We start from the raw sequence: 11,568 nt of genomic DNA, 5'->3' as shown, positions 1-11,568 counted from the left end.
AAAATTCATGGATCTTAATTGCAGAGGGAGGGGGTTGGCATTGGTAGTACATCCCACCGTGTAGTTGTAGGTCACTTCCTGTGTCCCAGGAAGATATCTGAGATTGGAGAGCCGCGTGCTTGGGTTACTACTATTCATTGTTCCCTTCAGGGGCCCATGAAGAGGTCGACTATACTGAAAAGCTCAAGTTCAGCGATGAGGAAGACGGGCGAGACTCTGATGAGGAGGGAGCTGAGGGCCAGTAAGTTAGGGCCACCAGGGCAGAGAAGGGGGCTTGGATTTTCTCATAATAATATACTCTTTGAGGAGCTGGATTGCAGCTGATTTTAATTGCGCCATTGATCTGCTCACAGGAAGGATTCCCAATCAGCTGCTGGTGAGGAGCGGCCCCCTGAAACAGATGGCAGAAAGGGCAACTCCCCTGGCAGCGAACTGCCCCCTCCCAAGACGGCCTGGGCAGAGACCTCGCGGCCTCCAGAGACAGAGCCGGGGCCTCCTGCCCCAAAGCCTCCCCCACCCCCACCTCACCGGGGCCCTGCCGGGAACTGGGGCCCCCCTGGGGACTACCCAGTGAGTGTCTGCAGTGAGGGATTGAGAGGGTCAGTTGCGGGAGATTAGTGTCAGCTGGGTAGTTGAAGCCATCTTAATAGAGGAAGCTGGAGGGGGTGCTGAAAAAGGGCCGTGTGAAGGTGCAGGGCTGCAGAACAGCTCTGGAAAGCTTGAAAATATCATTGGTGTTAGGGGAGTCCAGGTAAGAAGTGAGAGAAATTGGGATGCTAGTGAGGAAGAACAAGGAGGCCTGGGTGTTGGGGTCTCTGACGGAGAGAGGGAACAGAGAAAACACTAGGGTGTCTGCGTGTGTTAGTGTGCATCTGTAGTCCCAACTACTTGGGAGGCTGAAATGGGAGGGTTACTTGAGCCCAGAAGTTGTAGACCAGAAAACGTAGTGAGACCCTGTCTCAAAAAAGAAAAAAAGACCAGGGTGATGAGTTTATCACCACCCAGAAAGGTCATCATCCCCCAAGGCCTGGTCCTTGCATCCTACGGCTAGACAGTTGATTGGTCTGTGAAAGAGATGGTGGAAAGCATAACGACTGACATTTCTGGCCCTGCCGGGTGTGCCCGTTGACAGGATCGTGGGGGCCCTCCGTGCAAGCCCCCAGCACCTGAAGATGAGGATGAGGCCTGGCGGCAGCGGCGAAAACAATCTTCATCTGAAATCTCCCTGGCGGTGGAGCGTGCCCGGAGACGGCGAGAGGAAGAAGAGCGGCGCATGCAGGAAGAGCGCCGGGCAGCCTGTGCTGAGAAGCTTAAGCGGCTGGATGAAAAGTTCGGGGCGCCTGACAAGCGGCTCAAAGCAGAGCCTGCTGCCCCACCGGCTGCCCCTCCTGCCCCAGCTCCACCACCTGCAGTCCCCAAAGAACTCCCCACGCCTCCAGCTCCATCACCGGCACCAGCCCCAACACCAGAGAAAGAACCTGAAGAGCCAGCACAGGCCCCTCCTGCCCAGTCCACCCCCACTCCAGGTGTGACTCCAGCTCCCACTCTGGTGAGTGGTGGTGGCAGTACCAGTAGCACCAGCAGTGGCAGCTTCGAAGCCAGCCCAGGTATGGAGATGGGGATAGGTACTACCAGGTGTCAGACCTCATTGGATTGGAGGTGCAGGGTGGTAAGGATGGGAGTAAATGAAGCAGAAGGCAGCTGTTTTGATTTATTGGACTATCCATGGTAGTAAGGGAAGAGAGTCTCATCATTTGTGAGGTTATCTGAAAGAGAGAAGGTTTTATTATCTGAATTTCTGAATAACTTGTGATCTAAAACCATTTTCTGCAGGGCAAGACTGAAAAAAGTGTTATTTTGGTGGTTTCATAGGTTAATGTCTCCACTACAAGCTCTTGAGAGGCCTTAAAGTGTTTTTATGGGTTTTAAATGGGAAGGGCTTCAATAGAACAGGTGTTGAACAGGATATCTCAGGGAGCTAGAGATGTGAGGGCTGATATTCCTAGGATGTTCATGGAATGTCTGTTGATGGACGAGGTCACTGTGGTTGTTGTCTTTTCTTCAATGCAGTGGAACCACAACTGCCCTCAAAAGAGGGTCCTGAACCACCAGAAGAGGTTCCTCCTCCTACCACACCCCCAGCCCCAAAGGTGGAATCCAAGGGTGATGGGGTTGGTCCCACCCGACAGCCCCCTAGCCAGGGCTTGGGCTACCCCAAATATCAGAAGTCGTTGCCTCCTCGTTTCCAGCGGCAGCAGCAGGTGAAATCAAGTTCCCCTCTAAGGGCTGCTTCTCTTCCTGGCTTCAAAATTTATTCCATCTATAAGTTGCCTTCTGGATCCCTTTGCCCCTTTGTCCAGTTCTGTCTCCATTATGTCACCCCAGTTTCCATCTAGTCTGGGTTTTTGTCACATTTGTGCATTAGTGGTTCTTCTTTGCCGATTTCCTTTGTGTGCTTTGATGCCTCTCTCATCCTCTTCCCTTCTTCCCTAGGAGCAGCTCCTGAAACAGCAACAGCAGCAGCAGTGGCAGCAGCATCAACAGGGCTCTGCCCCTCCTGCCCCAGTGCCCCCATCACCACCACAGCCTGTGACCCTGGGAGCTGTGCCAGCTCCACAGGCTCCGCCGCCCCCCCCCAAGGCCCTGTACCCAGGTGCTCTGGGCCGGCCCCCGCCCATGCCCCCAATGAACTTTGATCCCCGCTGGATGATGATTCCTCCTTATGTCGACCCCCGGCTCCTCCAGGGCCGGCCCCCTCTGGACTTCTACCCTCCTGGAGTGCATCCGTCTGGTAAGAGGCCGTGGGAGTGGGGAGTGGTGGGGAGCCCCTTAGTCCTGGGAGTTGCTGGATATTGGGGTCTTACTGTGACCCTGATATGACACATTTTACCAGTGAAGAAGGAAGGGCATGTGCTTGGCACTGTTGAGTTAGCTCTATTGTGAGAATGGGCTTGGAGAAGAAATAAACAAGGGACTTTGGTTGGCCAGGATTTATTTGGGGTGCGTTGGTCCTTTCATAGGGAAATTTAGTGGATAACCCTGTTTCATAAGAGTGGGCAAGGCCCGGACCTACTGGGAACAAAAGATAGAGGAGCTGACTTGACGGGGAGGACTAGACTGGGGAGCTGCTTTTTGGGCTGGACGGCCTGTGACGTGAAAAGGGTTATTTTTCTTGTTCTTTTGTTTCTTCAGGCCTAGTTCCCCGCGAGCGCTCAGACAGTGGGGGCTCAAGCTCAGAGCCATTTGACCGTCATGCACCCGCCCTCTTACGGGAACGAGGCACCCCGCCAGTAGATCCAAAGTTGGCCTGGGTAGGAGATGTCTTCACCACCACACCCACTGACCCCCGGCCACTTACCTCACCACTGCGTCAGGCTGCGGATGAGGACGACAAGGGGATGAGGTGAGTCTTGGTTGTGAGAAATGGATGAGTTCTTAGTGAAAGGATCTGGGCCTAAAAGAAAAGTACTTAGGATCAATGGTAAGATGATAGTGATGAACAGGAAAGATCGTAGTATTACGTGTTCTTTTCTCACCTCGTTCTGGTATTCTGTGTCCTGAGATACTTACTCTTTCTGTCTCTCTTCAGGAGTGAGACTCCTCCAGTACCTCCCCCACCACCCTATCTGGCCAGTTATCCAGGCTTTCCTGAGAATGGAGCCCCAGGGCCCCCGATCTCTCGCTTCCCTCTGGAGGAGCCAGCTCCCCCAGGGCCCCGTCCACTCCCCTGGCCCCCAGGCAATGATGAGGCAGCCAAGATACAAGCTCCACCACCCAAGAAGGAGCCCCCCAAGGAGGAGACTGCGCAGTTGACAGGGCCAGAAGCAGGCCGGAAGCCGGCCCGTGGAGTTGGAAGCGGAGGCCAAGGCCCCCCACCACCACGCAGAGAGAGTCGCACGGAAACCCGCTGGGGCCCTCGCCCAGGCAGCAGTCGTCGCGGAATAATCCCTCCAGAGGAGCCAGGCATCCCTCCCCGCCGGGCTGGGCCTATAAAGAAACCCCCACCACCTGCAAAAGTTGAAGAGCTGCCTCCCAAACCTCTTGAACAGGGAGATGAAACCCCCAAGGTCCCAAAGCCAGACCCTCTAAAGACGGCCAAGGGGAAGCTAGGGGGCCCCAAGGAGACCCCACCCAGTGGGAATCTTTCCCCTGCCCCAAGGCTTCGGAGAGACTATTCCTATGAACGAGTGGGTCCTACCTCCTGCCGGGGTCGGGGCCGAGGCGAGTATTTTGCCAGAGGGAGGGGTTTTCGGGGGACCTATGGAGGACGGGGGCGGGGAGCCCGAAGCCGAGAGTTTCGCAATTACCGAGAGTTCCGAGGAGATGATGGGCGTGGAGGTGGGGCAGGGGTACCAAACCACCCTCCTGCTCCCCGTGGCCGCACTGCCAGCGAGACACGAAGTGAGGGTTCAGAGTATGAAGAAATCCCCAAGCGGCGCCGGCAGCGCGGCTCAGAAACAGGCAGCGAGACCCATGAGAGTGATCTGGCCCCCTCAGACAAGGAGGCCCCCCCACCGAAAGAGGGAGTACTCACCCAGGTACCTCTTGCTCCCTTACCACCAGGAGCCCCACCCTCACCAGCCCCAGCCCGTTTCTCTACTGCCCGGGGTGGGCGAGTCTTCACACCCAGAGGGGTGCCGTCACGCAGGGGCCGAGGGGGAGGGCGGCCCCCTCCTGTTTGCCCAGGCTGGAGCCCTCCAACCAAGTCTCTGGCTCCCAAGAAACCTCCCACGGGCCCTTTACCACCAAGTAAGGAGCCTTTGAAAGAGAAGTTGATCCCAGGGCCTCTGTCCCCCATGGCCCGGGGGGGCAGCAGTGGAGGTAGCAATGTGGGCATGGGTGTGGAAGATGGGGAACGACCCCGAAGGAGACGGCACGGGAGGGCTCAACAGCAGGACAAACCGCCTCGTTTCCGGAGGCTGAAACAGGAACGAGAGAATGCAGCCAGAGGGGCCGAGGGCAAGCCTTCCTCCCTGGCCCTTCCAGCCTCCACTCCTGGACCCGAGGAGGCCCTCACAACAGTCACAGTGCCCCCACCACCTCGCCAGGCAGCTGCCAAGTCTCCTGATCTGTCAAACCAGAACTCGGACCAAGCCAATGAGGAATGGGAGACTGCATCAGAGAGTAGCGACTTTGCCAGTGAGCGCCGGGGGGACAAAGAGGCTCCCCCACCAGCATTACTGACCCCCAAAGCTGTTGGAACTCCTGGGGGCAGCGGAGGTGGCCCTGGACCAGTCATTTCAACCATGTCCCGTGGAGATCTGAGCCAGAGAGCCAAGGATTTGAGTAAGCGGAGCTTCTCGAGTCAGCGGCCAGGCATGGAACGGCAGAACCGGCGCCCAGGCCCAGGGGGCAAGGCTGGCAGTGGTGGTGGCAGCAGTGGAGGTGGCAGTGGGGGATCTGGGGGAAGGACCGGGCCAGGACGAGGGGACAAGAGGAGCTGGCCCTCAACCAAGAACCGAAGGTGGGTAGGAACAGGCTATTAAAGTTTATCCCTAAGGTTTAAAAACTGGGGGAGGAGGAAGAGCCTGGGGGAAAGGTGAGTTTGGGTGCTGTGGAGTTTGTGACCTGAGGGGACATGGACTCTCAGGAAGGCACTGGGATTTCCACATCTAGGTAAGGCAGCTGGAGAGCAGTTGATAGGGTGATAGAGTCAGGAACACACATGTGTTCCTTGTTTGCTTTCCACTCTATAAACTTATGTGTCAAAAACTGTTAGAAGGGCTCAGAAACGCCTGGGCAGGGAAGAGGATGGGTTGTAAGGGGGAGCAGTTGGAAAGCAGATAACCGACTTGCTGGGGAAGAGTAATGACTTGGTGTGTGCTGGAGCCGACGCTCTGTTTCCTTCAGCCGGCCTCCAGAGGAGCGTCCCCCGGGGCTTCCTCTGCCTCCCCCGCCCCCCAGCAGTTCTGCTGTCTTCCGCCTGGACCAAGTTATCCACAGCAACCCTGCTGGCATCCAACAGGCTCTGGCCCAGCTTAGTAGCCGCCAAGGAAGTGTAACTGCACCAGGGGGGCACCCAAGGCACAAGACTGTGCCTCCCCAAGCCCCTGAGGGTCCTGCCCCTAGGCCCCCGACTCATTATGAGCCCCAGAGGACCAGCAGCAGCAGCGTCAGTTCTGGTAAGCTGGAGTGGTTGCGGGTGGATCTCCATTCCCGGAGAAGGTCGGGTGATGAGGGCAGAGTTTAGCCTGGGGGCTGCTGCTGGGTCTGTAGGCAGCAGGGTGGAAGGATTGGGAGGTAGAGTAGGGAGGAAAAGCCAGCGTCGGTGATATGGCAAGGCAGGTGCTGATGGTTTTTCTCTTTTCCCCAGACCCCCACTTTGAGGAGCCGGGGCCAATGGTGAGAGGGGTGGGCGGGAGTCCCCGGGATCCTGCCGGGGTTAATCCCTTCCCCCCCAAACGTCGGGAGCAGCCTTCTAGAAAGCCAGAGCTGCTGCAGGAGGTGAGGACGGGGTTTGAGATTGTGGTTCACTGTGCTCTTACTCCTGAAAGTTCTTGGTTTTGTTTTTCCATTGTCTTTCCCATCTCTATCACTGAGTTTTTACCCCAAATTGTCACTGTCACACTTGTCTCTCACATGTCTCCCTTGTCACCCCCACACCTCACTCTTTCCCAGCTTCCTAGTTTCTCAGTCTCCACCTCATTCGTGGTTTGTCTCTGGCCTTTCTTGTGTTTAGGAGTCTTTGCCGCCTTCTCATAGCTCGGGATTCTTGGCCTCTAAGTCCGAGGGCCCAGGCCCTCAGGGAGAATCCAGAGATGCAGGAACAGAGGCCCTGACCCCTCACATCTGGAATCGCTTACATTCTGGTGAGTAAAGCTGAGTGAAAGGAAAGGATGTGGTGGAGGGCTGGAGCGAGATGGGCTTCAGAACTATCCTCCTCTCAATTGCTCTTTCTGGTCGGTGCGCCCTTCCCCAGCCACTAGCCAAAAGAATTACCGGCCCAGTTCCATGGAGCCCTGGATGGAGCCCCTGAGTCCTTTTGAGGATGTGGCTGGCACAGAGGTGAGTGAGGATGGGAGGGAGCATCTGAGCTGGGATTTTTCCGAGCACTTGGCCATACTTGCCCATCTGCTCAGGTCCGAGTCTGGGGCTGTTCTCCCACTCGGTGCTCTCCTTTCTGCAGTTTTTCTCTTTGTGTGCACGAGTCAGGTATGGGGATGCTTTCTACCCTGACTTAACTAGCTCCTTCTCCACTCCTCTCAGATGAGTCAGTCTGACAGTGGGGTGGACCTGAGTGGGGATTCTCAGGTGTCATCAGGTCCCTGCAGCCAGCGAAGTTCCCCTGATGGAGGACTCAAGGGGACAGCAGAGGGACCCCCCAAGCGGCCTGGAGGCCCCTCACCCATGAATGCTGTTCCTTGTGAGGGTCCACCTGGCTCTGAACCCTCTGAACCTCCTAGGAGACGGCCACCTGCCCCCCACAGTGGGGACAGAAAGGTAAAAAACCAAGAAAGGATTAGAGGAATGTTTCCAGAAGTCTGACTTTGGCCCTGCTTTTGTCTGGTCTCTCTCCCTGCCTGTGTTTTCTGGGGATCGCCTGATTTGGGCTTCCCTTTCCTTCCACTAACCCAGGAGCTGCCCCGGGAGCAGCCTCTGCCCCCTGGCCCCATTGGCACAGAACGATCACAGCGCACAGACCGAGGCCCAGAGCCTGGCCCCCTCCGGCCATCCCATCGACCTGGCCCCTCAGTCCAGTTTGGCACTACTGACAAGGTCAGCGTGGGCTGCATCTGGACGTCCTGGGTTGGGTGGAGAGAAGGGAAGGGCTAGAGGTAAGACATAGAGGGACCTAAGTTTAAATCCTGGGACGATCTCCTCTGCCTTGTGATCACAGGATTCAGACTTACGCCTAGTGGTAGGAGACAGTTTAAAAGCAGAGAAGGAGTTGACGGCATCAGGCACAGAGGTAAGTGGGAGTAGGTTTGGTGGAAAGGCCTGAGACTTCTGAAGAAGACTGCTGGGAGTGACTTGGGCATCAAGGATGTCAGACATTGGCCTCTCCTTCCCAGGCCATTCCTATATCCCGGGACTGGGAGCTGCTCCCCAGCGCTTCAGCCTCAGCTGAGTCACAGTCCAAGAACTTGGGTGCTGGGCACTGTGGCCTGGAGTCCAGCTCCTCAGGCCAGCGCCCGTACCCTGAAGTCTTCTATGGCAGCCCTGGGCCTCCCAGTTCTCAGGTAGGTCCCACTTCTCATCGCTTAAACCCTTCAGTAAATGATCATTCTTTTTTGCCTGCTATGTCTTCTAATCAAGCCTAGGTTGTATAGTTGTAAAACACCATTTCTTTTTCTGTCAGTCCATTTTCCACCTTATTTTTTACTGCTGTGGGTGGGACGGGTGTTCTTTTCTTGACCTGAGAAACTAGAGCTATTTCAACCCTGCTCTTCTGCAGGTCTCTGGGGGAGCCATGGATTCTCAATTACATCCGAACAGTGGAGGCTTCCGTCCTGGAACACCCTCACTGCACCCTTACAGGTAAGACTGGCTTCCTGTGGACCTTAGAAGGAAATGGAGATAACGTTTCAGGGGAGAGGAAGAAGACACAGTTCTAGGGTACCAAAGATTAGTGAACTTAAGGCATTGCTCAAACTAAAGGAGTAAATGGCTCTGGCTTCCTAATGCCTCCCCCCAATTTCTTTCCAGATCACAGCCCCTATACCTTCCCCCAGGCCCGGCCCCTCCCTCGGCACTGCTCTCGGGGGTAGCTCTCAAGGGCCAGTTTCTGGATTTCTCTGCACTGCAAGCAACAGAGCTGGGGAAGTTGCCGGCCGGAGGAGTTCTCTACCCTCCACCTTCCTTCCTCTACTCTCCAGCTTTCTGCCCCAGTCCTTTGCCTGACCCACCTTTGCTTCAGGTAAGAGGTGGGCAGGTATTAGGGTTTGGGAGTTAGGGTGCAGACAATGCAGGGAGTTGACATACTTCTCCCCATTTCCAACAGGTACGCCAGGATCTGCCATCCCCTTCGGATTTTTATTCTACTCCTTTGCAGCCTGGTGGCCAAAGCGGCTTTCTCCCTTCAGGGGCCCCTGCCCAACAGGTACCTTTTATCTTCCCACTTCCCTTTCATCAGACATACTTCTTTGTCCAATCTCTGGCTTTTATTTGTTCTGAATTTTCCTGGTTTTCTGACATTCCTCTCTGCTCACAACATTCATACCCAAATTTCTTGTTACAGATGCTTCTACCCATGGTAGACTCACAGCTGCCGGTGGTGAACTTTGGCTCCCTGCAGCCAGCACCGCCTCCTGCCCCGCCCCCCCTTTCTCTGTTACCTGTGGGCCCTGCTCTGCAGCCCCCCAGCCTAGCTGTGCGGCCCCCACCTGCTCCTGCTACTCGGGTGCTACCTTCACCTGCCAGGCCCTTCCCCGCTAGCTTGGGGCGAGCAGAGGTAAGGTACAGCAACTGAGGTGCTGGGGAACTGGAGTTAGGCGTAGGGAGTCCACATCTCAAGACAGGAGGCTCATGGCATCTTTTTCCTTCAGTTGCACCCAGTGGAACTAAAGCCGTTCCAGGATTATCGAAAACTGAGCAGCAACCTTGGGGGACATGGGTCATCACGTACTCCCCCAACTGGAAGGTAACGGAGTGAAGATGGCTGAGGGGCTGGCTGCCTTTGGAACCGGGGGCAGGTCCTAGGCTTGCCTTAAACACTCTTTTTCCCTTAGGTCTTTCTCTGGCCTCAATTCCCGCCTCAAGGCCCCACCTTCCACTTACAGCAGAGTCTTCCGCACCCAGCGCATCGACCTTTACCAGCAGGTGAAGGAGAAAACCTTGTGGCCCCCAAATCTAAATTCAAGAGTTGCCACCTGAGTTCCTGTCCTTCCATCCTGTCCCTGACCTCCCACTGTGACTCACTCTTTCACACGTGCCTGTCCCCTAGGCCTCCCCACCAGATGCCCTGCGCTGGATGCCGAAGCCTTGGGAGCGGACAGGGCCACCTTCTCGAGAAGGGCCTTCCCAACGGGCAGAGGAGCCTGGGTCCCCAGGGGACAAGGAGCCTGGGTTGCCCCCACCCCGCTGAGGGAGTTCCCCTGGCCCCCTACCCCCGGGGCTTGTATATAGATTATAAATATATAAGGGGGAAAGGGGTAGGTGGGGAGGGGTTGTGGGGCTGGGGCCTCGCTTCCCCTCCTCCCCCTTCCCCTGGTCCCCTATCCCTGGGGCCGTTTGTTAAAAAAGAATAATAAAAGGATTTAAAAATTTTTCCAAAATCATTTGGGGGGATGGGTTGGTTGGTTGCATTGTTTTACGGCATGGTGCTAAGGGATCTGTATAGTAGTTTCAGTCAGGGAACTGTTACTTAATTCCAGTGATCTGTTATAACAGACTACCTCAAAACATAGCCATGACCATTTTATGGATTTTTAAATTTTTGTAGGTTGGGAATTCGGTCTGGGCTCAGCTGGGTAAATCATTTCTTGAGTCAGCTGGTTACGTCTTCAGCTGACACCTGGGCTGGTCCCCATATGGCTTCCTTCACACATCTGGAGCCGTTTGTGGGACGTCTGGAACTCTAGTCATTGTCTTAACATGGACTCTCCCACAGGGTGTTAAGTCATCACCTGTTAAATGACCCTGAACCAAGTGTTGCAGGAGGTCAAGGGGAAAGCTCCAGAGCTTATGACCTGGCCTTAGAATGTTTTGCCACTTTCTACTGGTCTGGCACCTCAACTAGCTGAAAGGGGAATTGGACATCAACTGCCTGTTAAAGGGAACAGCGAAGAATTTGAAGCCATGGGACTTTGGTCCCTTCGTAGCAACAGTCCCCAACCTTTTTGGCACCAGGGGCCAGTTTCATACAAGACAAATTTCTCCACGGGAGGTGGTGGGTGGGCAGAGCTCAGGGGTGATGTGCTGCCCTGCTTTCCTAATAGGCCACAGACCGGTATTGAGCCTGGGCCAGGGGGTTGGGGGTCACATCTGAGCACATTAACACTGGGCTCTGGCCAGGCACAGTGGCTGAAGCCTGTGGTCCAAGCACTTTGGGAGGCAGAGGCAGGAGGATCACTTGAGGCCAGGAGTTCCAGACCAGCCTGGGCAATATAGAGACCCTCTCTACAAAAAAGAGCTCTGAACTAGACAGACCAAGTTCCAGCATTGTCGAATTCTGGGATTTCATATGGTAACTGCATGCTAGTTAAGACTATTTAGGTCTGCAGCTAGCTGTGATTTTTTTGCTAGATACAGTTTGAGAGCTCTACCCTAGTGTACACCTAAAATGCATTTCTTCCATCTCAAAATGCAGGTCTTTTACTTGCACATAAAGTGCTTTTGCATAAAGATGCAACCATCAAAATAGGCTTGCACAAGGCCGGGCGCAGTGGCTCACGTCTGTAATCCTAGCACTCTGGGAGGCCGAGGCGGGCGGATTGTTTGAGCTCTGGAGTTCGAGACCAGCCTGAGCAGGAGGGAGACCCCGTCTCTACTAAAAATAGAAAGAAATTAATCAGACAACTAAAAATATATAGAAAAAAAATTAGCCGAGCATGGTGGCGCATGCCTGTAGTCCCAGCTACTCGGGAGGCTGAGGCAGGAGGATCTCTTGAGCCCAGGAGTTTGAGGTTG

General features: G+C 55.2%; 1 protein-coding gene across 1 annotated transcript in view; it reads left to right on the top strand.

Annotated features, from left to right (window-relative positions):
- The window catches only part of PRRC2A (proline-rich coiled-coil 2A), an 18,161-nt gene extending 7,958 nt beyond the window's left edge, over positions 1-10,203 (top strand). The window contains 22 exon segments of the mRNA XM_012653644.1: positions 151-241; positions 354-570; positions 1,133-1,607; positions 2,071-2,261; positions 2,494-2,791; positions 3,193-3,403; positions 3,590-5,464; positions 5,851-6,122; positions 6,314-6,444; positions 6,680-6,809; positions 6,920-7,005; positions 7,207-7,440; positions 7,576-7,716; positions 7,838-7,909; positions 8,013-8,180; positions 8,396-8,478; positions 8,647-8,857; positions 8,942-9,040; positions 9,179-9,391; positions 9,486-9,580; positions 9,669-9,759; positions 9,884-10,203. Coding sequence (XP_012509098.1) covers positions 151-241; positions 354-570; positions 1,133-1,607; positions 2,071-2,261; positions 2,494-2,791; positions 3,193-3,403; positions 3,590-5,464; positions 5,851-6,122; positions 6,314-6,444; positions 6,680-6,809; positions 6,920-7,005; positions 7,207-7,440; positions 7,576-7,716; positions 7,838-7,909; positions 8,013-8,180; positions 8,396-8,478; positions 8,647-8,857; positions 8,942-9,040; positions 9,179-9,391; positions 9,486-9,580; positions 9,669-9,759; positions 9,884-10,024 — 5,525 coding nt within the window. The 3' untranslated portion in view covers positions 10,025-10,203.
- The last annotated feature ends 1,365 nt before the right edge of the window (positions 10,204-11,568 follow it).

The sequence above is a fragment of the Propithecus coquereli genome, unplaced genomic scaffold (assembly GCF_000956105.1).
Source record: "Propithecus coquereli isolate 6110/MARCELLA unplaced genomic scaffold, Pcoq_1.0 Scaffold426, whole genome shotgun sequence".
Classification (NCBI taxonomy): Eukaryota; Metazoa; Chordata; class Mammalia; order Primates; family Indriidae; genus Propithecus; species Propithecus coquereli.
Note: the sequence above shows the minus strand (reverse complement) of the source record. Positions and strands in the feature narration are given on the sequence as shown.